Below are 23,135 nucleotides of genomic sequence, written 5' to 3'. Positions count from 1 at the left end.
ATGTCGGCGCAGAGCCTGCTGAGCAGCGTCTTCTCCTGCTCCTCCCCGGCCGCCGCCGCCCCCGCCGCCGCCAAGAGCCTCTCCAAGCGGAGGCTCCGCCAGACGCGCAGCCTCGACCCCGCCATCATCGGCGGCGGCCGGGAGGACGGCGAGGGCGCGGGGCGGGCGCCGCGGGCGCGGGCCGGCGGCAGCCCCCCGGGGGAGCGCCGCGGTCCTCGGGGCGCCCCGCCGCCCCACGGCGCCTCCTTCTCCACCCCCAGCACCCCACTGGAGCGGTCGCCGCCGGGCAGCGCTCTCTTTGACGACGAGAGCCTCCGCGGGAAGCGGAGCCCCGGCTGCGAGCTGCCCTTCCTGGCGCGCACCCCCTCGGCCCTGGCGCTGAGCGGCACCGCCAGCCCCGCCAACAGCATCTTCTCCTCGCCCCGGCGCTGGCTGCAGCAGAGAAAGGGGCAGCCCTCGTCGCCCGAGCCTCGCCCCGCCGCCTACGTCGTGTGGAAATCCGAGGTAGGCACGCCCGCCCCCGGGGGACGGGCACCCTCAGCGCCGCCCTCGCCCCCGTTCCGTGCCGGCGGGGCTGTCCCGGGGCTCCGGCAGCGCCCGCCCGGTGCTGGGTGCGCGGCTCGGCGGGACTCGTGCGTGCCCGCCCCGTGCGGCGGGGCCGTCGGGGCCGCCGCGGGTGTTGGTGCCGGTTGTTGGTGCCGGGTGTTGGTGCCGGGTGTTGGTGCGGGTGCTGGCTTCTGCGGCCCTGGAGGGCCGGATATTTGAGGTTCCCTCGACGGGTTCCTTGTGTAGTTGTCCCAGGCCTGTAAAACTTTCCCCTCCCAGTTTCACACCTCTTAAACTGAAGTATGTGATGGCTTCTAACAAGACACTCAAATTATTTTTAATGTGCACACCCAGTGAGCTGTGATTTATTTGACAACGCACATGTGTCAGAACCACATGAGGAGTAATTGTATTCCAAGACAAATCCAACTTTGCAATGCAAATATTTATTCATTTAACTTGGATGTCGTCGATGTTGGGCTCCAGATACCATACCATGTGGATGAATGTTTTCAAAAAATGTGGCATTGTTTCCTGGTAGTGATTGCTCATCGAGTTGGTTATGCTGAACCTTTTGTAGCAGAAGAAGAACGAATTTTTCTTGTTTAAAGAAATTCTCCGTCCAGTTCATAGTGATGAGGTTTCAGGCTTAACTGATTAGTAATGCCTTCTGGAGAATTTGGATCAGAAAGCAGCATTTCCATTTCCATTTCAGATGAACCTATTATAAATAGTTGGTGATAATTAGATGCATCAATAAAACAGTCCCATTGTTGCAGTGAGATGTAGGTGTCCTTGTAAAATGTCTACCTTACACAGTAAGATCAGATCCAAAGCCAAACCAGGCACCATGATAACACAAGATTACAAAATGTAGTTTTCATGGGCAAAGGCTGCATCTTACCCTGAATCCCATATCTCCCTTTTTGTTTGGAGTATAAAAGTTGTTAATGTCTGTCAATTGGGATGGAGTGTCAACATGTAGGTGGCAACTTCAGGCTTGATGCTGGCTAATGTTGAAAGAGGTGGCGAAGAATTTTAGCAATTAATTATTACAAAGTCTTGTAATCTGAAGTTACTCTTAGCAATATTTCATCTTGATGTTGAATTTTAAGATAGTAAAAATTCATGATGTCAAAGAACTTTGTGGGATTTGTAGTATCAGTGGACAGTGAGATAATAGGTGATCCTACTAATTAAGGATAAGTTTGCTGCTTATCCACTTATGATTTTATAAGGTCTATCAAAAAACATAAGATACATAAAGTTTCCTGTGCAGAGTTTCCTGAGTCCAAGACTCACAGCATGGTTTCTGATATGTAAATCTTAAGCAAGACTTCCTTTTTTCACTGAGTCTATCCAAAGGCGGTGGACACTTGGGACGTTTTTTTTAGGTCTGTGTGTTATCAAAACACACAGCACAGCACATCTTCAGACTTCCTATTGAAAAGTCTTGGGTTCTTAATTTGGTGTATGTCTAGCATTTTTAAATAGCCAACCTTTTTTTTTTTTTTTTTTTGGGAGGGATGTCATTGTCCCCGCAGTCACGGTGGTGAGGCTGTGATGCCAGGAGCAGGATGTGCCTGCGGTGGGTCAGTGTTGTCATTGTGAATTGATAGCATTTTATGTCAGTGTCATTTAGCCTGATACTCGCTAGTTTCAGAGTTGCTATTTTCAAGCTGTTAAACAAATATGAACTTCGTTGTTCAGCAAAGACATGTACAAATTATATTAATCTATACTTTAGAAGAAACTGCAGATACATAATTTTGATCTTATTCCCCTTTTATTTTAGGGATGCAGCCTAATGCCCATTCAGTCTGGTCTCATTGTAAAACAGCATTATTAATAAAAGACTTATTTTTTTTCTTCCTATTTAGTGTTTATTTGAAAAGGTTCATTTTTTAGGAAGTGAAGGGGTTTTTTTTGTCTTTGCAGCTTCATCCTGGCTGCAGCAAAGCAAGTGTGCTTGAGGAGGTGAAAAAACCCACATTTGATTGGGTGGAAAGGAAGTAACTTTTTATATAACTTTATAAGGTCCCATTATTCAAATGATTGTATTCTCAGTAGGAAATCTGTAGTTCCATTTCTATTCAATTTAGGAAAATAAAATATATTACGATAATGATTTTACTTAGCTGTAAAGATGACTGAACAGATGACCGCCTAATGAAAATGAACATTGAAAGTTTCGGTTGTAGTATTTAAAAATTCCCATCCTGTTAGCTGGGAATAAAATAAATGTTCATTGCAAAATCAGTTTTCTATACTTTCATTCTAACACCTTCAGTATAATTGCCCTTTTTAGGAAATATTGCTCTAGAGCCACTGTGGAAGCAACAGGGTTATGCACTGGGAGATAGGTTCTCCCCTGCTACCTTAATCTACCTTAACCTTAATCACCTTAATCTTTAAAGGAGTAAAGAGAGTAAAAATACCATGGAAGTTTCATCTTCAGAACCCCCTCAAAATTGTAACTCCTGGGCAGGTCCTCCTGTGCCTGTCCCAAGCTGGATCAGTGTGGTGACATCCACAGGGACATGTTGAAGGTGTGGTTTGCAGCCTATGCTGGATGAATCCTGCCCTGGGACACCTGGTACAGATGGACAGCTGGAGGGGCACTCCAGTCAGGTTTTAAAGCAGGCATGCCCCACTGATTTGGCATTTTTGTATATGAGCCCACAGTGTCCATACTAGCTTTGTTACGAGGCCAGGAGAATAAAATGGATTGATTATTTTACCTTTTTTTCATTGGAATTCCTTGAGTTCTGCATTTTATATGACAAGACTGTCTACTGGCCTAGGGAGAGAAAGGTTGCTGCTAAGTTAATGCCACCTTTCATAAATAATTGTTAATTGAATGCCTGAATGCACAGGGGATTTCCAGTTTCAGCAGCAGGTCACACCTAAATGTGTTAGCCCTATATTCTTAGGTCCACAGATTTTTGAATGTGAAGCATCATCTGACAGATGTATCTCTCAGTGATCTAGCCCAGTGATCTGGCTGTTCTTTATTGACGTGTTGTTTTCTTCACAAGAACATTTTTACTGCTATAAAGATGACTTTTGGCAGAACTTTACTTCTGTGACAAACATTCTTTCACCTTTCTGTTTTCTGCTTATGTATATAAGCTGCTTAAATAAAAAAAAAACACCCCTGTTCCTGGGTCTGGAAATCAGCAATGTTTCCAGTGGTTTCAGCAGGAAAAAGCCAAGGTGGGTATTTTTAATAATGGAGAAAAAACATTCATCCTCAATTCCCATCTGATCTTAACTGTACTTTTATGCCATTTCCCTTAAAGAAAATTCACTTTCACTTGAAAATTAAGTCTATTATGCTTTCATTAAGTGTTTCAGATGCTCAAGTGAGTTTCTAAGTAAGCTAAATATCATGGACAAGATGGTAGAAATATCTAGAAATACCTTAATACCTTGATTCTGCCAAAATTGGTTATACATCTATGCTAACATATGTGAGTACACATGTACAAGTTAGGGATGCAAGTGTTTACACTGACTGACTGACTGAAATACATTTGCTGGGTCCAGAATAGCTCAGGATTAATAGATCTGTGTGAAGTCTCAAGTTATGTTAACTCGTCTGCCTATTTTTCTGTCTTAAAGATAGTAATGGAAAGCCACAGCAAGTGGATAAAAAATATGGCAATCACGGGAATGTATCAGAGTAATCTATTTGTTATGAGAAACCAAATCTACACACAACTACACAAATCTACACAGTTAAACTTAAATGGTCTGATTGTTTCGCTGTCATAGTCTGTGTGTTACTGGCTAATTAGATATTACCATCTCCAACTAATATGGTTTTTTTGGGGGGGAGAGCTGATTTTAAAGTAATGGTAGCATAACATCTGCAGCCTTCCCACCTGCATGCTTGTTCCCTGGGAGGCAGAGGGCAGCATCCTTAATTTGCAGTTTGCTTCTCAATGAAGTTGAGTTGCTGCAGGTGGATGGCTCAGCCCTTCCTCACCTCCTCCTCCTCCTGACTTACCCTGTGATCCACTTGCATGCCCAGCTTTCTGTTGAGCACTACAAGAGGAGTTTTCCATGGCATGGGAGGGAAGGTTGCCCTGGTTCCTCACCAGGTTTTGGAGGAGAGGCCAGGAGTTGTCCAGGTGTCTCCTGTGCTGCTGGCTGGCCAAGCTGTGATGAGCTGCAAGGATGTTGGAGAAGCCAATCTGACCAGAACAACATTAGTTGAACTGAATTATTTTATAGCATGGCCAAAAGAAGTAGAGAATGTTCACAGCACAGTTTTCAGCTGACAGGTGCCTTGGGACGTCAGCTTGGTAAATTCCCTGGCTTGATACTTTAAGACTTTAAGTTAATTGGGAAGGCAGTGTAGGTTCTCTCTTTCCTTGCAGCAAGTGGAGGTCCTCTCTTCTCTTAGGCAGCCAGTGACAGGATAAGAGGAGGCAGCCTCATGCTGTGTGAGTGGAGGTTCAGGTGGACATCATTGTGAGCACAGTGTCTGTTACCCTTGATACCTAACCCAGAGATTTTGCTGTATGAATAGAAGACATGTAGGAACATACTCCCTTGCAGAGCTCTGATTAACTGTTCTGGAAGCAAACTGGATGTTTAAATGGATAACTTGCATTTTTTCTGTTGAGGGAGCTTTTTAATGAGATGTGTGAGAACTGTACTTTGGGAGATTTTTTTAAAGTAAAAATTGTATGTGCTGGTATTTACCAGTGAACTGTTCTGCTTTATTTTCTTCCCTAAGACATTCCAAACCACTGGACACACAGATTAGTCTCAGCCTGAGTCCATTCCATTCAATGCTGTAAGAGTTCTATAATTACAAAATTTGGTGGGCAGGAATGTTGTGGGTCTCTCATGACAGGAATGCAATTAAAAGTAACTAAATATATTTAATATTTCCGATTTTGGCAAATGGACTCTTCCCATTCTCAACTAAATTATGTCTGAAGACATTGGTTAAAAATATGGGGGTTGATGGCCAGGACAGACAGAATTTTTCAAGTGTGCATTGCTTAAGTAATGGGAAAGGAACTTGTGAAAATAATAGAAATGAGACTGAAAAGTAATTTTGAGTAACCTCTAAAATATTAACAACCCAGACTGCTGTCTTGAGTTCTTGGTGGAGCTGAAGCACATTTAGTTTTGCAGATTCTATTGAATGACAGGAATTGCAGCTGTGACAGCTTGCAGGTGAAGAATATTTCAGAAGTCTCTTCTGTAGTGTTCTGGCTGTACAAGTATTAAGGCTGTACAGGTCTTAAGCCTGTTTGGGAGATTTTTTTTTCCATCCAGATGTAAATATCATAATTGAAACCAGCAGGGAGCTCTGAGCAAGTAGGGCTGAGCAGTCATGATGGCATAGTAGTAACTTCAGCGCATCATTGTCATAGTCGTAAAGCTGAAATATTAATATAGAAAAGGTACTAAAAATCAAAGTTATAGTGGCAATGCTGTCATAATCTCCTTAAACATGATATAGTGCTGCTCATATTTGATTCTCTATGTGGCACAGTATATGAGAGCATAAGCCTTACTGGAATTAAGCTAACATTTTAAAACGTAACTTTTGTACATCCTGGGTTCCACTGATTGCTAACTGCACCAGGTGTCTGGATTGTGGGAGAAGGGGCCAAAATTCCATTCAACTTGTGGAAATTGGAAGGAGAGCAATAAGGAGATTTAGGGCAAGGTTCAGACTTCATTTGACATTACAACTCATTGGCCAATTTTGGAAAGTACTGAGCTTTCAGACCTAGAGTACTCAAATGTGTGCCTTCCTTTTGGCTGGTGACTACTAATCAAGCCAGAGTTTCAGGAAGGAAGCAAAACCTTTAGCTACCATTCAATCCTAGGAATTTACTTTCTTCATCTCAATTAAAAACTTTTGTATCAATTATTGTGTACAAATTTTTAAGCTGTGCTTGTTCAAAATAATTATTATTATTTTTATCTATTCTTACCCTGTAACAATAATACATGTCAGTGGAAATGTACGTGGAGGCTTTCTGGTAGAGTTTTAGTTTTTCCTAGATATGTATAGACTGGCTATTTCAAGTTACATGTGTTTTCCACTCCAGTTGTCAGTTAAGAATTATTAAATCCTTGGGAGAGTTGAGAGTGTTTTTGAAGGATTTGATGAGCTTCCAGTGCCTGATGCTTGCCACATTGTTGTACTGGAATCAGATGTTGGGTACCACGTGTTTGTGTTGTTGGACCCAGGGAGGTTAGGTACCGTGTCTCTGGCTCACAAAACCAAGCATCAGTTTCACACTCTAAAGCTGTCATCCCTGGGTCATCATCCTTGCAGTAGTCCTGGCCATGGGAGCAGCTTGAGTCAGCATCCCCAGTTAGGAAACCAAAACTGTCTTTTCTGGCCCTTTCTACTTCATCTCTTCTGTATCCTCTCAAAGGGAAGACCATCTGACTCACAGTATTTACCCTGAGTGTGTTAGGTCAGAAAAAAACTTTTGAGCAGTGCACTTAATGAGGATGCACATGAGCAGCCAGTCCAATGCAGAAACTCTTCTCATGGCTGCTGGGCACTTGTTTTTCTCTTTCTCAGCTGTTAAGTTCTGAGTTCCTGTTCTATGCACTTGGACCTTTCTCAGCTGGGCTTGTCTTTTATCCACTTCTAATACTCCTTGTTATGCGTGTCTTCCTTTATCCTCCATGCCAAACATTAAAAAGGAAGATACTGTGTCTTGTTGCTTTTATCACCTGAAATTCATACTGAAAAAAAAAAGCTGCTTTACTGTAGCTGTTGCCTACTATTTGGCATTGGCCAAGTCAAATGTTAATGAGTATTTTTCTCATAATTGGACAAACTGGTTTTCAGCAAAGTACAAAGTATATTACAGATCTTAGTAACAAAGGAAAGATTTAGTTTTAGGTTTATTAGTGCAATTAAGATTATTTTTGCATTGCCTTGGAGTTAGCCTGGACTTGATTTTCAGTGATGGTACTGTACCTCCACTGAGTGTCTATAACTGATTTTGCAAGAGGAAGACTAATACAAATTTTCCATTTCTATTTTCAGGTTTCATTTACTTTATCCCTTTGTTTTCTGCCACTGTTGTAATATGGCAAGATGGTTTCTGAGCACTAACTTTTTCATTTTTTCTCTGAAGGGTAATTTCAGTTGAGCAGCACCCTACTGAGACTAATGTGGTGAGAAACCATTTGGCTGTGCTCTGTTCAGTTTTCATTTGCCTCTCTCCATAAAAAATTAAAATTACTCCTCCTACAGGAAATGTTTTCGGTTCTATTATGTCTTTTCCTTCCCATAGGAGGTATTCCTTTTAATTTTTTGAATAAACCCATAAAAACTTTGGCACAATAGGGTATTTGGGCAAGCTGTTTAAGAGATCTCACCATCTTCTGTTTTTAGAAGATGTGCAATTGTTTCTTTATACAGTGCTGTGAGGCTCTGGGGCCAGCTAACAATTATGTGAAATGGGAGAATTTGAAGCTAAAGAATATCGATTGACACATCTGCTATCACTTCTCAAATGTCGTTATTTTGATTGTTTGTATCTCATATTTATCTTTTTTAAACCATAATCAATCCTTTTTCTCTTTCCCCTGTCTTCAATCTTAAAAGGATTCTGGGTAATATTTTGCTCTCAATCTCATCACCACAATTCCTTTTGTAAGTGTATGTGTATATAGGAAGGTTAAATCCTCATAATGTCCTGGCTGGAAATCAGCTAGACTTAACTTTTAATTTAATTTGATGACAGTGCAGACTACTATTTGAAAGGGGTGGTGGGGAAAGAGAGACTGGGATAGATTACATTTTCATGCTCCAAAATAAGACCCTATCTACTCTATCATAAATTAGAAAAATATGGTTGAATTTTCTTGTGGCTGTTTCATAGCATTCCTACTGACAAAATATGGTGTGCCTCTTGCTCATTGCTTCACTACTGTTTCTCAAGCATGTATTTGTGTCTGCATCCAGTGACAGCTCTTGTTCCAGCACACCACAGGGACACGTCTCGTAGGTCTTTAAAAGGGGGCAGCAGACACAGAAATGCTGCACAGAGTGGGCTCTGCCAGGGAGTGGGTACCAAACCACAGCAAGCCAAGAGAATGAGGCAGCCAAATTACTTAAACAGACACAATTAGAAGTTTTACTTATTTCAGAGATAAAGTGCCTTAATTCTGTATTCACTAAAGGAATGCAGTGTAATTGGCAGCCAACATATACGGAGTGTGTTTAAAGGAACTTTTTAGCAGAATAGTAAGAGTTACATTGGAAAATTTGCATATTTTAAGTCTCTGGCACAGTGTCCAAGATGTTTCTCAGTGCTTTTCTCTGCTTGAGGTATGAGCACATACGATTTCCTCATCCTGCCAAGGCTTAGATGGAACCTTTCTGTTCATAAACCTCTCCTGAACAGAGACAGAGTGAATGAAAGAGATAAATATACTTTTCTTTCTTGGAGTAAATTGTGTAACAGAGCCTCCCTTCTGCCTGTTTTTTAGCCCAAATGCAGGTAAATTACACCACCTCAGGTGGACCAGGGGAAAACAAGTTAATCTAATTCATTTAATGAGCTGTGGAAGGTGTGCAATGGGGGCTGCAGGATACCTGCATACTGGGCTGCATGAGCAGAAAACAGGCAGATCAAGAGAAGTGACTTCACCCTTGTGAGGCCCCATCTGGACTCTCCTGTACAAGGGAGATGTTGAAAAGCTGGAGCAAATGGAGTGCAGGGCCATCAGGACAGTTAAGGGATGAGAGTGTTTAATGCACAAGAAAAGGATGAGATTTGTTTCAGCCTGGAGAAAAATCAAGGGGGAATGAAAATCCACTTTTATTACCTACGTGGGGACTAAGGAGAAGATGCAGCTGGATATTGTCAGAGTTGCACAATGACAGTCACTAGTTGCAGCAAGAGGAATTTTGAGTAGATCTAAGTAAAAGTATTCACAGCAGGAGTGGTTAACTATTGAAATGGATTCACCAGAGAGGCTTTGGAATCTCTGTTCTTGGAAATTTTAAGCCCTTGACAGGTCAAGGCCCAAAGGATTCAATAAAATTTTGGAGATGGGACCCAACTTTGAGTAGAAGATTGGACTAGATGACCTGCAGAGATCCCTTCTGACCTAATATTTTCTGTGATTCTGTGACTCAGAGTATCATTTCTTTCCAAAGTAGAATGAAAACTGCTGTTCTCCCTTGTCCTACAACACACCTTTGATGGGACAAAAGTTGCTGAGTTGTAGAAATTAAGCATATCCTACTCTTACTCTGCTCCTGATGTCTCAGAAATGCAAAGAAAGCCAGGGTAGTTCTTTAAAGATGTCAGTACAATTCAAAATGAACCACAACCAAACCCTTCTGAAATTCAAGTGTTTTGCAGAGGCAGCTAGACAGTGCCCTAGAAGAACTTCAGCAGGGATTTGGCAGGGAGCTTTCAGTAACTACTTGCCAGTTTGGTTTCCTGTCACCTCCTTTAAGCAAGCCAGCCTGCTTCTTCCAGCACCAGGGGTCCAGGGCTAAGATGGGCTTACACCTTTAGGACAGCATGTTGTTAGGACAGACTGATCTGACATTGAGCTTTGTCTGTTTTTATGGGTTGTTCACGCTTAAAAATATTGAACATTTGGCAAAACACTGTTAACTTTTCCTAACATTTCATGGTAGTTCAGTGTGCTCATTACAGGCTGTATGATGTGCTGCCTAAAACACCGCAGTTCAATGCCTTTAATAAAATGATGGTACAGAAACATTGCTGTCAATTTAGCTTTTCTAACTTTCATTTTTGTCATCTTGTATTTTAAAAGTAAAAGTAATCTGTGAGAGAAATGGAAGAAGGAAAAAATTTGAAGAGGTATGCAAGAAGGAAAGGAAATCTGCCGTGCTTTGAGCTGGGAATTTCATCAGATACACAGAAAAATAGGTGTGGCAGTAGTACTGTTCAGGATTTGCCTATATTGTCTTACACAGCAAGAGTTTAACCTGATATTGACCTTACGATTTATGAGCTTAAGGGTACAGTTATGTAACTGGGATCAGTCAAAGCTAAACTAAACTGGAATAGGCAGATGGGGCCACACAGCCTGGAAAAAGCTGGTACCAAATTGGCTTGCTGAAATAAATGCTTCCATTCTGCTATTTAAAAGGAGCACAGGTCATAATTTGCTGCTGTTTACAATGCAGCAGTGGGTTTTTTGAGCTTCTGAAGCATGCTGATCAATATCAGACCTGTGTGTCTTTTCCTTGCTCTTGATAAATTATTTTGGCAAGTCTTCGTTTAGCTGGCAGAGGTTTTGTCAAGCAGGTGCAGCCTCCAATAACGAGTATGAAAATGGGCTGACAGAAGGGTCTTGCCCACAGTAAAACAAAGCCTTGATTACTTGGACTCATAACTGTTTGCAGTCATGGTAAATACTTTTTCCCTTCATGGACCAGGAGAACATATTAAAAGGAAAAAGTGATTCCAGCTGTGTGGTTCAAATAGAAGAAGATGAGGAAGGGCAGAAGACAACACAGTGTGGTAAATGAGTAGCTGAGTGAACATCAGCAAGGCTGGAAAGCATGATTGCCACTAAAGTGCCACCAGTGCTGGGCAGAGGAGAGCTTTGACTTCTGCTTGGGTGTCCTTGTCCTGTCTTGCTCATGGTGTGATGTCCTGGTTTACTGCTGGGAGTGCTGAGCTCAGGGTGCTCAGGTTGTGGCATCTGTGGCTCGGCACATGGTGGCTTTGCTTGCCACACCACCTGGCCCTCAGTGTGGCTTGGTCAGATGAAAGGCTGGTGTTGGACCCAGTGTGGTCTGTACTGGCTGCCACAGGGCTTGGTGCCTTGAGTAGTTCTCATCATCATCTATCTCTGCAATGAGATTTTCTGAAGCTTTTGACTCACTTTTGAAGACAAACCTTGAGTTCCTAGATTATTTAGTTAGTTTTTGAAATCTTATCTTTGAAGTCAAATTTTATCTAATCTAGATCTTTTGTATTGTTAGTTTTTGTTATTGTAACGATTTATTGTAACTGTTATTGTAGAGCCTTCTTTCTTTCTTCTTCCTTCCCAGAGGACTGTAATGCTGAGGTCTTCCACACAACTGAATACTGTTTTTTAGCAGTAAAGGAGGCTTAAGCCTTGTTCTTGTGTTTCCTTGTGCGGTTTTTCATTTTAGCAGCACTTTCAGCTGTTGCTGTTTCAAATGTTCATGCTTCATTGTGCTTGTTTTGTGATGATAGATATGTGCTTTAGAACAACTTACTAAATTATATTTGCCTCTACTATTGTTCGTTATTTTCTGCTTGTGACAACGTACCTGCTTGATTTTTAGAAACACATCTGGAGGCTGTATCAGTACATTATTGAAGTCCAAATGTGTGTACTTTAGCTCTTTTAACTGATAGCATCCAGCTGGTGAGATGGTAAATGGAAATTCTGATTGCTGTAGAATGTGGGGTCTGGCATAAGTGCCAAAACTAAAAAGAGACTATCTGCTGTTCTTTGGTAACTTATGTTCTGTGATAGCTGGCCTATCAGAGAAGAGGAGGGAGCTAGGCTGCACTGCTGTATTTGTCAGAGATTCCTCTCTGGAAGTCCATTGTAAGCAAAGCTCTCAGGTGTTTAAAGGCCTGGTTGTTTGGGAATCTGTCTGACAAACTGGCTGGAAACTAGATACAATTTTGCTTTCTACCAGGGAAATCCTTCCCTTATCCTGAAAGGCTGCTGAAGGCCAGAGCCCTGCAGAGACAGTGAGGTGCCACGGGAGATAACAGAGCATGATCCTTATTGCCTGTGCTCCACAAACAGGAACTTCTCTGCCAAAGCTGCTGAATCCTGATGATGGGGCAGGCAGCAGAGTGAACCCTCATCACCTGGCACGTTGGAGAACTGTTGAGCTCTGGGAATAGAAGCACTGGGAACAGCAATGAGCTCATCTCCATGGCCATACTGCAGTTGTGGTGGCCATGGTCTCAGGTGGCAGGACACCTCTCCTAAGTGGTTTGAGCTCTTGGAGACCCTTCTTTTGGACCAAGTCCAGCTACTTGGACTTAGCATTCAGCATGATATTTAACTATAGAACTTTTTTGAGCTAAAGATAGCAGGCTTAAGATGAATTAACTTGAATTATCATTGAAAAGAATGAGATTACTGCAATGAATTATTTATTTCTGGCTTCCTTACAGTTCTTTGAAATACACTCCCTTGAGTGTTGAGATGAAGGCATTTAATAACCATATTGCTCTGCTAGAGGGTGACCGGCCCCTTAGTTAAAATAGGACCAAAGGATTTATTGGAAAGCAGGAGCTCCTCTTGTGCTGGATCTGACTCAGACAGATGGAGGCAGAGTGGAAGCCAGTGAGAGAGGAAAAATATGGTTGGCAACATCTGGGCCAAATGAAAGAAAGCTGGAAGGGAGCAATTAGGATGTTCCCAAGGAGAATGTGAGGATTTCAGTGGAAGGTACATAGCAGGGGGAGCTACAGAGAGGATTGCTTGCTGACCCCTCTTGAAAGAAAATCCAGGGCTAGAGGAGGCTGAAAACAGAAAAGCAAAGGGGAGTTTGCATGGCATGTTCCTTGGAGCCAGTGATAAAGGGCCAGAAGAGCAAGGGAAGGGATTTGCTTCCAAGTTTGGGTGCTGGGGGTGTTGGTGCAGCAGAAGCAGCTGCTGAACTGTCGAGGACACAGAAAAAGCAGCATGTGGGGAGTATAATGGGGCCTCCCATCAGGTCCAAAGGTTGGGGTTTTTTGTTTTGATTTATTTTTTCACTATTTTGGTTATTTTATAACCCAGCCTTTTCAGGCAGAGAAGTCCTACTGGGGAAAGGCATGAAAGGTTTGGGAAAGACTGGAATGACTGAACAGCAATCTCTAGATCAGTGAGCATGGTGTGAGATGGAACTCGGTTAGCTGTGGTGTTGATGTGTCATGTATATGTTTTGGGGTAAGCAATTGAATTGCTGGGTCTTGCCTTAGAAGTGAAGATTATTTTGTGTAGTAGCAAAGCACTCTAAATTATTTGCCAAAGCTTAATGAAGCCTGGAATTGAACTCAGGAGGAGAGAAATTGGGAATTATATCTCTACACTATCACACCCTCTGTGAGGTGTAGTTGCCCAGGAAAGCCAGACTGCAAATGTTTGATGGGAGAAAGGAGAAGAGTTTAGGAGAACAATAAGGGTAAAGGAAACTACAGGCACTTTGGGATGATTTAAATTATGAACTGCAGGGGTATTATTTAGCCTTTGTGACAAAATGTTTTGGTTGTAAAATATATTTATATTTAATACATTTAATATATTGTTTCTTTCTTTCTAAACTTGGAAATTATGTTTGCTATGTTATATTTTTGCATGGGAAATACTCATTGTGTCTGGATCCTTTGCTGCCATGAATGATTACCACATGGAAAAATGTTAATTTAACCATTTCACAATAATTTAAGTACGTCTGGAGTCCAGGCTACCAAAAAGCTGTTACTTATAAAACATTGCAAAGTACAATGTCAGGGAAAATAAAAATAATACAAAATGTACTATTTCTTAATAATGTAAGTCAAGGTTTTGTTGTTCACCTTTTTCATTTTGTCAGGAAACATCTCCCAGCTCTGAGATTCTGTTTCCTGGAGATGAGGCACTCACTGCAGAGCTGGGTGGGTGAAGATTGTGGTGGGTAGAGCTGGGGCTCCCCAGACGTGTGTTGGGCTGTTCACTGCAGTGAGTCTGTGGGACATCACTTGGCATTCCAGTACAGCAGCTCCACAGTCCCGTGCCCCACCACACCAGGGACCGCCGTGCTCACTTCAGGTGACATTGGATGTCCCAACTCCCTCAGACACCTCTTGTGGAGGAGTTTCCAGAACAATGAGGCACAGGAGTGGTTCTGAGATAGAATAGCTGCAGGTTACTTGCTTCCAAAGACAGCTGAGGGGCTTTTGTCTTTACTTTAGAGTGAGGAATTTGTGAATTAGGCTCAACTGGCACAACATCAATGTGAAGGAAAGGATCTAGCATGCTGAATTTGAAAGAAATGAAGAAATATTTTTTCCATGCTTTGTATTAGGATAACTCTGGAAATATTCTGTTTTTGATTTTGCTTTTGTTCTTTCCAGCTTTTTAGGAAATATTTGAATTAAAAGAGTTGAGACAGTGCTCAAGACCATTGAGGGAAAAATTAATTTGCTCAGCTTGGAAAAGGATCAATTGCAGATTTTGCTGTAGGGACCAAGGAAGTTTTTGCATTTTCCTTCTTCCTCCTCTGGTGTTATGGATTTGGACTACACACACTCTGTAAGAATATATAGTTTATTTACAATATGCACAGCTCAGATGCTTGTTAGAGCATCTTTTGACTTCCTCCCAAAGAGTGGGACAGAAGCAGTGGGCAGGTCATTGCTTGGTCCTCGAGCTGCCTGGGGGTGACTGAAGCACTGGGAAGGGACAAGGCTTGAAAAATCAGAGCTGCAGGTGAGCCTGTGGATTTGGTGGCTAATCCATGCAGGGCTGTGGGAAGTGTCTGCTGTGAAGGCTAGGTCTTTGTGCCACACGGCCCTACAGAGTGGGGTAGTGGGGCTTGGGTGGGGTTCGGCAATTGCTGCTGGGTATGTTTCCCTTATGGGGGAAGGGGATGCAGCATTAGTTATTTTTGGAAACCACACAGCCTAGAGAAATGATATTTAGCTGATAGATAACTGGTTTAAATTGGGATAATGCCCAAATTAGGGATGAGACAGTAAAAGTGAGTGATAAGAGTATCTGTTGTTTCTGCCCTGACTGTGGGGGGTTGAGGGACAGAAATGGGCATCCAGCAGTGTGCAAATCCATACAGAATCCTGAGAATTTGTATGGGCATTCCTGCATCACAGGTCACCTTGCATTGCAGAGGTGATTTTTACATTACCATAGTATTTTGGCACCCCATTTGTGTGTTAGGACATCAGTGTACAAGGTGAATAAACACAAGAGACTTATTTCCAGAAATTTTAGATAAGAGACAACAGATAGATACAGTTGCACCAAGAATTGTATAGAAATTGTTTTTTGATATTTAGTGGACTCAGCAAGCAAAAGTTTGGCCTTGCTACGTTTTAGAGATTCTTCAACCATGGGGAGAACGTTACAATAATAAGCATAATAATAAATACAATAATAAATACCATTAATAACGGAATGTAATGTAAAGTAATGTAAAGTAATGGAATGGAATGGAATGGAATGGAATAGAATAGAATAGAATAGAATAGAATAGAATAGAATAGAATAGAATAGAATAGAATAGAATAGAATAGAATAATATTTAGTGGTAATTTCTTCAGAAATGAGGGGAGAGGGAGATAAGTTCCCAGTGCACAAAGCTGGGTGACAGAGACCTGACATGATGGAATGAACATAGACAGTAGATGAGGATGATGGAGAGGATGGGACTACTTAGGAAGGAAAATGTTTACTACATCTTCTGAGATACAATGGAATGCTACAAAGAAAAAGGTGGCATTATCAAAGCTAAGATGTCTTTGCATAGCATTGTGGATGATGTAAGCAAAGCAGCATCCTATTGGAAAGATGAGGAAAGAGGATGCCAGAGCCATTGAGAAGAAAGGAGTCTGCACAGGATTTCTACCTGGGTTTTGTATTGAAAAGGCTGTGTATTGATAATTTGTGTATAAATATAACTTACTTTAGCTGCTAGGCAAGGATCAGTGATAGGAGGAATACTGCATATACTCATCTTTATTACCTTCCTGCCTCCCTTTCCACGGGCATCCAGGCATCAGATTTTCCCGTGTCCTGGAGGCTGTGTGTAGATGCACAGTATGGCATGGTGTAAAGATCTCTGGTCTAAACTGAGAAGCTGATGCAGTGTATGGCTGTGCCACAAGGTCTGTTGAGATCCCAAAGTAGTGCAGCCATTGTCCCACAGTGACTAAGCTAAGAAATATAAGAAAACCCTACTAATCTGGTAAATCACAATAATAATAAATTAAAAGTAAATTTAAGGTATTTAAGTATTTAAGGATCAGTCTACTTTTATTTCTACAGAACTAAGTCTGTTTTGATTAGTACATGTTTTATCTTACTTGGGTGGTGTTGGATTGTGCTTGTACTACGAAAGGAGTTTGACACCTTTATGTGTGAGATTACCCAGAGATGAAGCATAAAACCAAGTCCAGCTCCTGCCGGTGTAGGGATACCTCACCACCCCACTTGTCTCCTGTCCCAGCCTGGCTGGCTCTCTCACAGCTCCTTGCCTGGGGCAGTTTCACTCCTCTTCCCAAGAGGTGTCTTACAATATTTTTATCCCCCTGAGCAGTGTTGTGGTTACCCCATAAGCCTGCTGAGTGTGCTGGATGGTGCTACTTATGAACCAGTCACCCAGGTGCTGTGGTAGCTGTTGGCTACCAGCCCCTGTGGTGGGCAACTGAATCCTGGTGTCTGACACCTGATACAGCCTGATTCTGCCCTTTTGGCTGGCAAAGGCAGAGGAATCATCATCATCAGAAAAGGAAGAGATTAACGTGTGATTTTAAGTACACAATTTAAACGTTTAGGCAGAAATGTTTTTATTTAAAAAAAAAAACAGGAGCAGCAAAATAAAGGCTTGATGAAAAATACTAATACACAAAGCAATTCCTTTTGTTTGAAAGTTATCCAGTTTATTCCAAGGACCTTTTGCAATGGTTTCTTTGCACATTATATGTCTTACTGGAGAACTGGCATCTTGCTGTGAATTATTAACGCTTACCTAATGGGTGTTTACATATGTTTGCCTTGAAACTTAGCTCTGTAATTCGGTATGAAAACATTGAGTTTGCAAGCCTGAGCTTTAATGAAGGCGCAGAGGATGTAGAGGAAAGTGGCTGTTGTTTTTTTATGAGTAACAGTTGTGCTGAGCCTCCTCCAGTGTTGCCATTCATGAACTTCAGGGATTCTTACCTGTTTGTTATGACCACTTCATTATTTCTGAACTGTTACTGTGTCAGCAGCAGTAATAGTAAGCCTCTTCTCTAAATACCGTCTTCATTATTTCTCTATGAGAGGGTAAACCAGCCTTCAGCCATACACAGTAGTCTGGAGTGCTTCACTCCCTGTAGCCCCATTCCTGCCCACACCCTGTGCTGGACCACAGCAGCCTGTGGGGCACAGAGCCAAGCACAGAATTTACCTTTTTCAGCACCTCAGCCCTCTGACAAGGACAGGTGCACACCAAAGCTCCTCACTGTCTTCACCTGGATGGGTGTCTGTGTTCTCCATTCAGCCCCTTTTTGGGGACTCGCTGTCAAGGTTCCACCTTGTAATTACATCTCTGAAGGAAGTTGGTGGGTATTACAGCCAAGGTTGCATGCTACAGTTCTCGATCCCAATCCCACTGCCGTTCAGAACTTTCATCCTCCCCTAAGCAGGAACTACTTCTGTGAGAACTTGCTTTGATAAGAAAGAAACTTACTTCAGTAAAAATTGGTTTTGCAGTGGCCACTTTGTAGAACTGGGGGAAAAAAAAGGGAGAAAACGATGCAATAAAATCACCACAACCTGAAGACCCTTCTGTGTTTAGGAGTCCAAATGTCTTACTTGGAAATGCAAGTTCAGGAATGTGACTTGAATTATTGGTGACCTTGTCACTTGAGAAGAAGAATTAATTGTTATCTTTTGCCCTTGAAGATGGAGATTTGAGTGCCTTGATTAGATCTTTGTGTGAGAAGTTGGAGTGGAACAAGCAGCTCCTCTTTCCAGTATTTCAGCCTTGTTAGGGCACTGATGGCTTTCACAGAAGTCCTTGCCCTGGTTGTTAGTCATTGCTAAGAGGAATCAACTAATGATTTACCTTTTTCTGGACAAACATTTCCTAGAATGACAGCGGAAAGGATCCAGTGGCAGACGCAGTGAAGCCTGTTCTGCCAGCTCTAAATCTGTTATTTTGGAAGCAAATATGCAGAAGCTTTCCCTGTGCAGCAGCTGTGACTCGTGGGACAGCTCTGCATGCCCAGGCTCAGCCACTGCAGGGATGCTCTGCAGCAGTGGTGGCACTGGTGACACAGCTGAGCATTCCTGGCTGTCCTTGGTGTCCCCATGCCCTGCAGGATACCTTTCTCCTAAACACATGCAATCCCATTAACAGGACAGGAAAAATTACTATATTGAGTGAATATTTAACATGTAAGATTTTGCATACTTTTATTTTTTAATCTTTTCGTCTTAGATGGCAGTAATCATGTTGAATCTTAGAATTAGCTGAAGTATGTAGGAGAGAGTTGTTCACATGAAGAATTAATTCTTGTTTATGGTGTATTTGTCCTAGAATGTGTCCAACTTCAAATAGCCATGCTTTGATTGTTTTGCAACAAGGCATTAGTCTGTAGGAAAAATATTTCTAGTAAGAAAGTCAGAGATTTGTGTAGCAAATTCTGCTTTTTTTTTTTTTTTTAATAAAGGAAAATTGCTATGGCAAACAAACACGAAGCTTAATCAAGCAGCATGTTGATATTAATTGCCATGGTTTCTTTTTTAGTGGTGGTCTTATTTAAAACATGTCTTAACACCTTGTGGAATCAGTTAACTATTAGTTTGCAAATGATATGGTGTTTCAACAGATGTGTAAACACCCTGCCCTTCCTAACAGGAAAAGGTCACAAATAACTCAGCTTTAAAGTTAGGGTTGATCATGTAATGCTCAGGAAGGAAATGTGTTTCTTTTATACGGGAAAAATAGAGGGTATCCTGGTTCCTATTTTGGGACTGAAGTAATATAATTTTTTTTCAGGGGATCACAACACATGGTCCATTTTTAACACGTTTGTTTTAATAAAATTAAAAATAATATTCAATTAAAAAAAGCTGTGGTGTGATGTTCAATCAGGACGCTGTTGCATTCTTCACTTGACAGTATTTCATTCTGTCTGTGATGGGGGTTTGTTTTTACGGTTAATTTGCCTTCCCATAGTAGGGAGGACTGTATTTATTAGATCTTACCCTGCCTAATCTGTCTCAAGCACCTGCTGGAAAGCTGTAATACAATGTCAACTGCAGTGGTGAGATAAGGACCTGATTTGCTTTTATTTGACACTGTTTCATATTTACCATATTTCTTTAAAAAACATTTTGAAAATTTTGGTTTGTGTGCATGTTTGTTTAGGCTGTCCCATCAATCACTGCTGTGTTTCACTTCCATAAGCAATGCTGTGGCTGACTCCAGTGTGTCCCTGCCTGAGTCTCTTGATAATCTTTTATATGAGATGCAGTCTGTCTCCTCCCAGACTTCATACATCCACAGGCTTATTTAATTTTGAGACTTCTTTCACTTCACTGTTCTTTATTCTGTGGATAACTCAGTACTTCATGGCTTAGGCAGATCTTCAAAGAGACACTCATTGATATTGCTAGCGGCATAAGCAACATTCATCTACAAAGTGTGTTGCTTCTATGACTTGCTCCAATGTATGATTTTTCAGTTGCCTGTCGTGCTGTTTGCAACTGGTCAATTAGCACATGAATTAATTTATGAGATAGTATTTGTGACAAAATACTTTTCATCATTTTTTATGGGGTACTTCATAGCTTTTCTTAGATGTCTTACCACACTTTGGAGGCAGACAGTTGACACGTCATTCATGTTAGAAATAGCATTCAACAAGATATGTATTATTTTGTCTTTATATATACAAGCAATATTGTATTCTATATTCCCTGAATTGAAAGACATTACTCATTTTGATGTTTCCATATAAATATAATTTCATTTATACATGCTGACACCAGAAACAAATATATAGATGAAAAGATAAGATTTCAAAGAACAATACCCATGTATCATTACAAATATATTTCTTGTACATGTGTATATTCCTGTATAGTTTTGTGCATGAATGTTCAAATGAAGGACAAAGTGTTTCCCACATTTGGCTCTGGCAGGCTGAATTTTATGTGTGAAAACTGGACAAACATAAAGGTTCATTTTTGGCCTCACATCTGAGGAAGCTCTGCAGCATAATATTTTCCTCCAGAGTCCTCTTTAGGCTTGTATTTAGTAAATGAGCTTCAGATCTTCCTGTTCTGTGCTCTTCTAGCATAGGAAGAGGAGCTTTGGCTGGTCAAATACTGCCCAGCGAACAGTGACATGAGTGTAGCACATCTCCACCGAAGTGCTGCCTTGGGACAGGGATGTGCTGGGAACTGATCCCCATCTCCTGGCATCAAAGAGCCACCTGAACAGGCTGAGTCTTGCTTCCCTCGTGTCTTAACTCTTTCCTTCGTGTGGGAGTGAAGAGGCGAGGGAGAGGGATGAGAAGGTCGAGTGTAAACCAAGGTCCTGCCCCTGGGTAGGGAGAGGAGCCAGCAGGACCCAAGGGCACAAGGGAACTCCTGAGTCTGTCACTAAAGAAGTACTCCATGTAGCTAATGTAGCTGAAAATTTAGTTTGGCTGTCTCTTTACATCCTTAATGCTTTTCTGTGTATGAGGGAGAAAGCACTGTATAACTGGTAACTTTTATTATGTGACTTTCACAAGTACTTTTTGATTTTGTACGTGGCTGGTTTTTCATGTGACGAGTCCAACAATGCTATTATGTTTAGAATTACAGAAAAAAACATATAGAGCATCACGCTATAGAAATTCTGGTGATTGTGTACTTACTTAATGACTGCTTTCCACTTGAGTTTAGAGCCAAAGTTACACGAGCAATTTTATAATCAAAAGTTACTGGGTTTGAACACTTTGTGTTCTTATGAGGGGGCCTCTCATGTGGGATTAAATTTACCAACTGCCAAAATACTAAGCCTGAAAGAGAAGGATGCCATTTCTCTTTTTTTCTTTCTCTAAGTCAGTTTATCCAGATCAGAATTCTGGGAATATTCAAAAAATAACAGCTGCTTTGTTACAGTTCTAGATATGTGTGGAAATGTGGAGTTGTTGCAGTTGATTTTTTTTGGTGTTGTTTCATTTGGCTTTGTTAATGGTGAGCTGCCAATGAAACAATTAAAATTCCACCCACTTCAGCACAATCTGGATAAACATGGGCCTTCAGAAGGGCTCTTTTAGTTTTAATCTGAAATATTTTCAGTCTTCATTCAGGGTTCTCATTATTTTTTTTACACTCTGTTCTGCTTTATTGGGGTCTGCTCCATAAAGATGATCCAAAATGCTTGATGCTTCCCTGGCTAATGACAGGAGTAGGTGAGGTGTGATCTCCTGCTCCCCTTCCATGGTTTTCCTGAGGTTCTCCATTGGCTATTTTTGTGAAAATGCATTCACCTTTAACTCTTTAAAATTGAGTTAATTTCTTTAGGGTAATTGTGGGTTGCCAAACAGCCTTCAGGAATAAGGAACAGACTCCCAGAGAAAATGTAGGTAATTTGAAATGATTGGGGGCTCTCATCAAAAAGCTTTGACAAAGCTTTCTTGTATGTTTTTAAGTAGATAAGCATTAAAACCTTGCCTCATCCCATTGCTAGAAGAAATGTAACTGCAGATATGAGCTGTGGATACCTAGAGAAACAAAACTTCCTTTAATCAAGGAAAAGAGAAAGAAAGAGGTCACTGGGACTATCATTAAACCTGTGAAGTTTTTCTGGAAAATACAGACAAATGTGTGAATCACATCTCTAATTTCATTACAATTACAATAAATTAGAAAACCAAGAATTATTCAGTTGTCTTTTGTCTTCAGGTGCTTTTGGCATTCTCAAAATTTGCTATTTGGTCTTTTATGATAACTTCACAAGTGCTAAGGCTGTCATATGCTGTCTGAGTTATAAGCCTTTGTGTCTTGACTGGGTCTTCAGTTACTTTTTTATTAGTAACCTTTTAAATCATATTTGGGATTGCAGTTTGACTTTCATCACTGATTTTAAGTGTGTACTTAATTTAGTAAGTGAGGGACTTAAAACTTTTTGGATTATATTTCAGAGTTATTTTTCTTGCAAGATGATTTGTATTGATTGATAGCTGTTTCATGTGTTGAGTGTCAATAGCAATATAATCTTTTCCTTAATTTAGTACTTCTTTTGCTGTTCAGACTGACAAATTGCATACACACTCTTTGTTATAAATAGTGAATAATATATATAGCATGTAGTCATGTTTTATTTATGGTGATGTCTTGGAATTCAGTTCATGAGGCAGAAAATCAGTATTACAGAATTGGTTAAATAATACTGAGTACATATAAGAGAAGAACTGGAAAGTGTGTAAAACCACATTGTTATTGAAATTAAGGGAATTATCAGAAAATCAATTAATCAACACTGTATGTATATTAAAATTATAATTTTAATTTGGATCAGGTGTGTGTATTTTGAAGCCACTCTGTTGATTATCTGCACTCATTGAGCTTGATTGGGTTCACATCCTGGAGCAGCCTTGGAGCATGTGGATACAATTGTTTTTATATGAAATTAGTCTGCCAAATGCACAGTGTGTGCTCAGCCTACATCAGGTACTCAGGATCTTGGAAAAAGCAAACTGTGCTTTGCCTCTACATCTGAGGGCAGTTTGTTGGATATCTTGGACAGTATCTTGTCAGCCTCTTCTGCCAGGTATGTATAGATTTGGAAGGGAAAAAATCCTTACTTCCAATCAGTTCTCCAAGCTTTAAGGAATCCTGTTCTTTAACTGGGCTGA

At 41.1% G+C, this 23,135-nt stretch overlaps 1 protein-coding gene across 1 annotated transcript in view; it reads left to right on the top strand.

The window, feature by feature from the left end:
- The window catches only part of ARHGAP6 (Rho GTPase activating protein 6), a 312,268-nt gene continuing 289,133 nt past the window's right edge, over positions 1-23,135 (top strand). The window contains exon 1 of the mRNA XM_014882414.2: positions 1-504. Within this exon, the coding sequence (XP_014737900.2) occupies positions 1-504 (504 nt within the window). The remainder of the gene's footprint in view (positions 505-23,135) is intronic.

This window comes from Sturnus vulgaris, chromosome 2 (assembly GCF_052056855.1).
Source record: "Sturnus vulgaris isolate bStuVul1 chromosome 2, bStuVul1.hap1, whole genome shotgun sequence".
Lineage (NCBI taxonomy): Eukaryota > Metazoa > Chordata > Aves > Passeriformes > Sturnidae > Sturnus > Sturnus vulgaris.
Note: the sequence above shows the minus strand (reverse complement) of the source record. Positions and strands in the feature narration are given on the sequence as shown.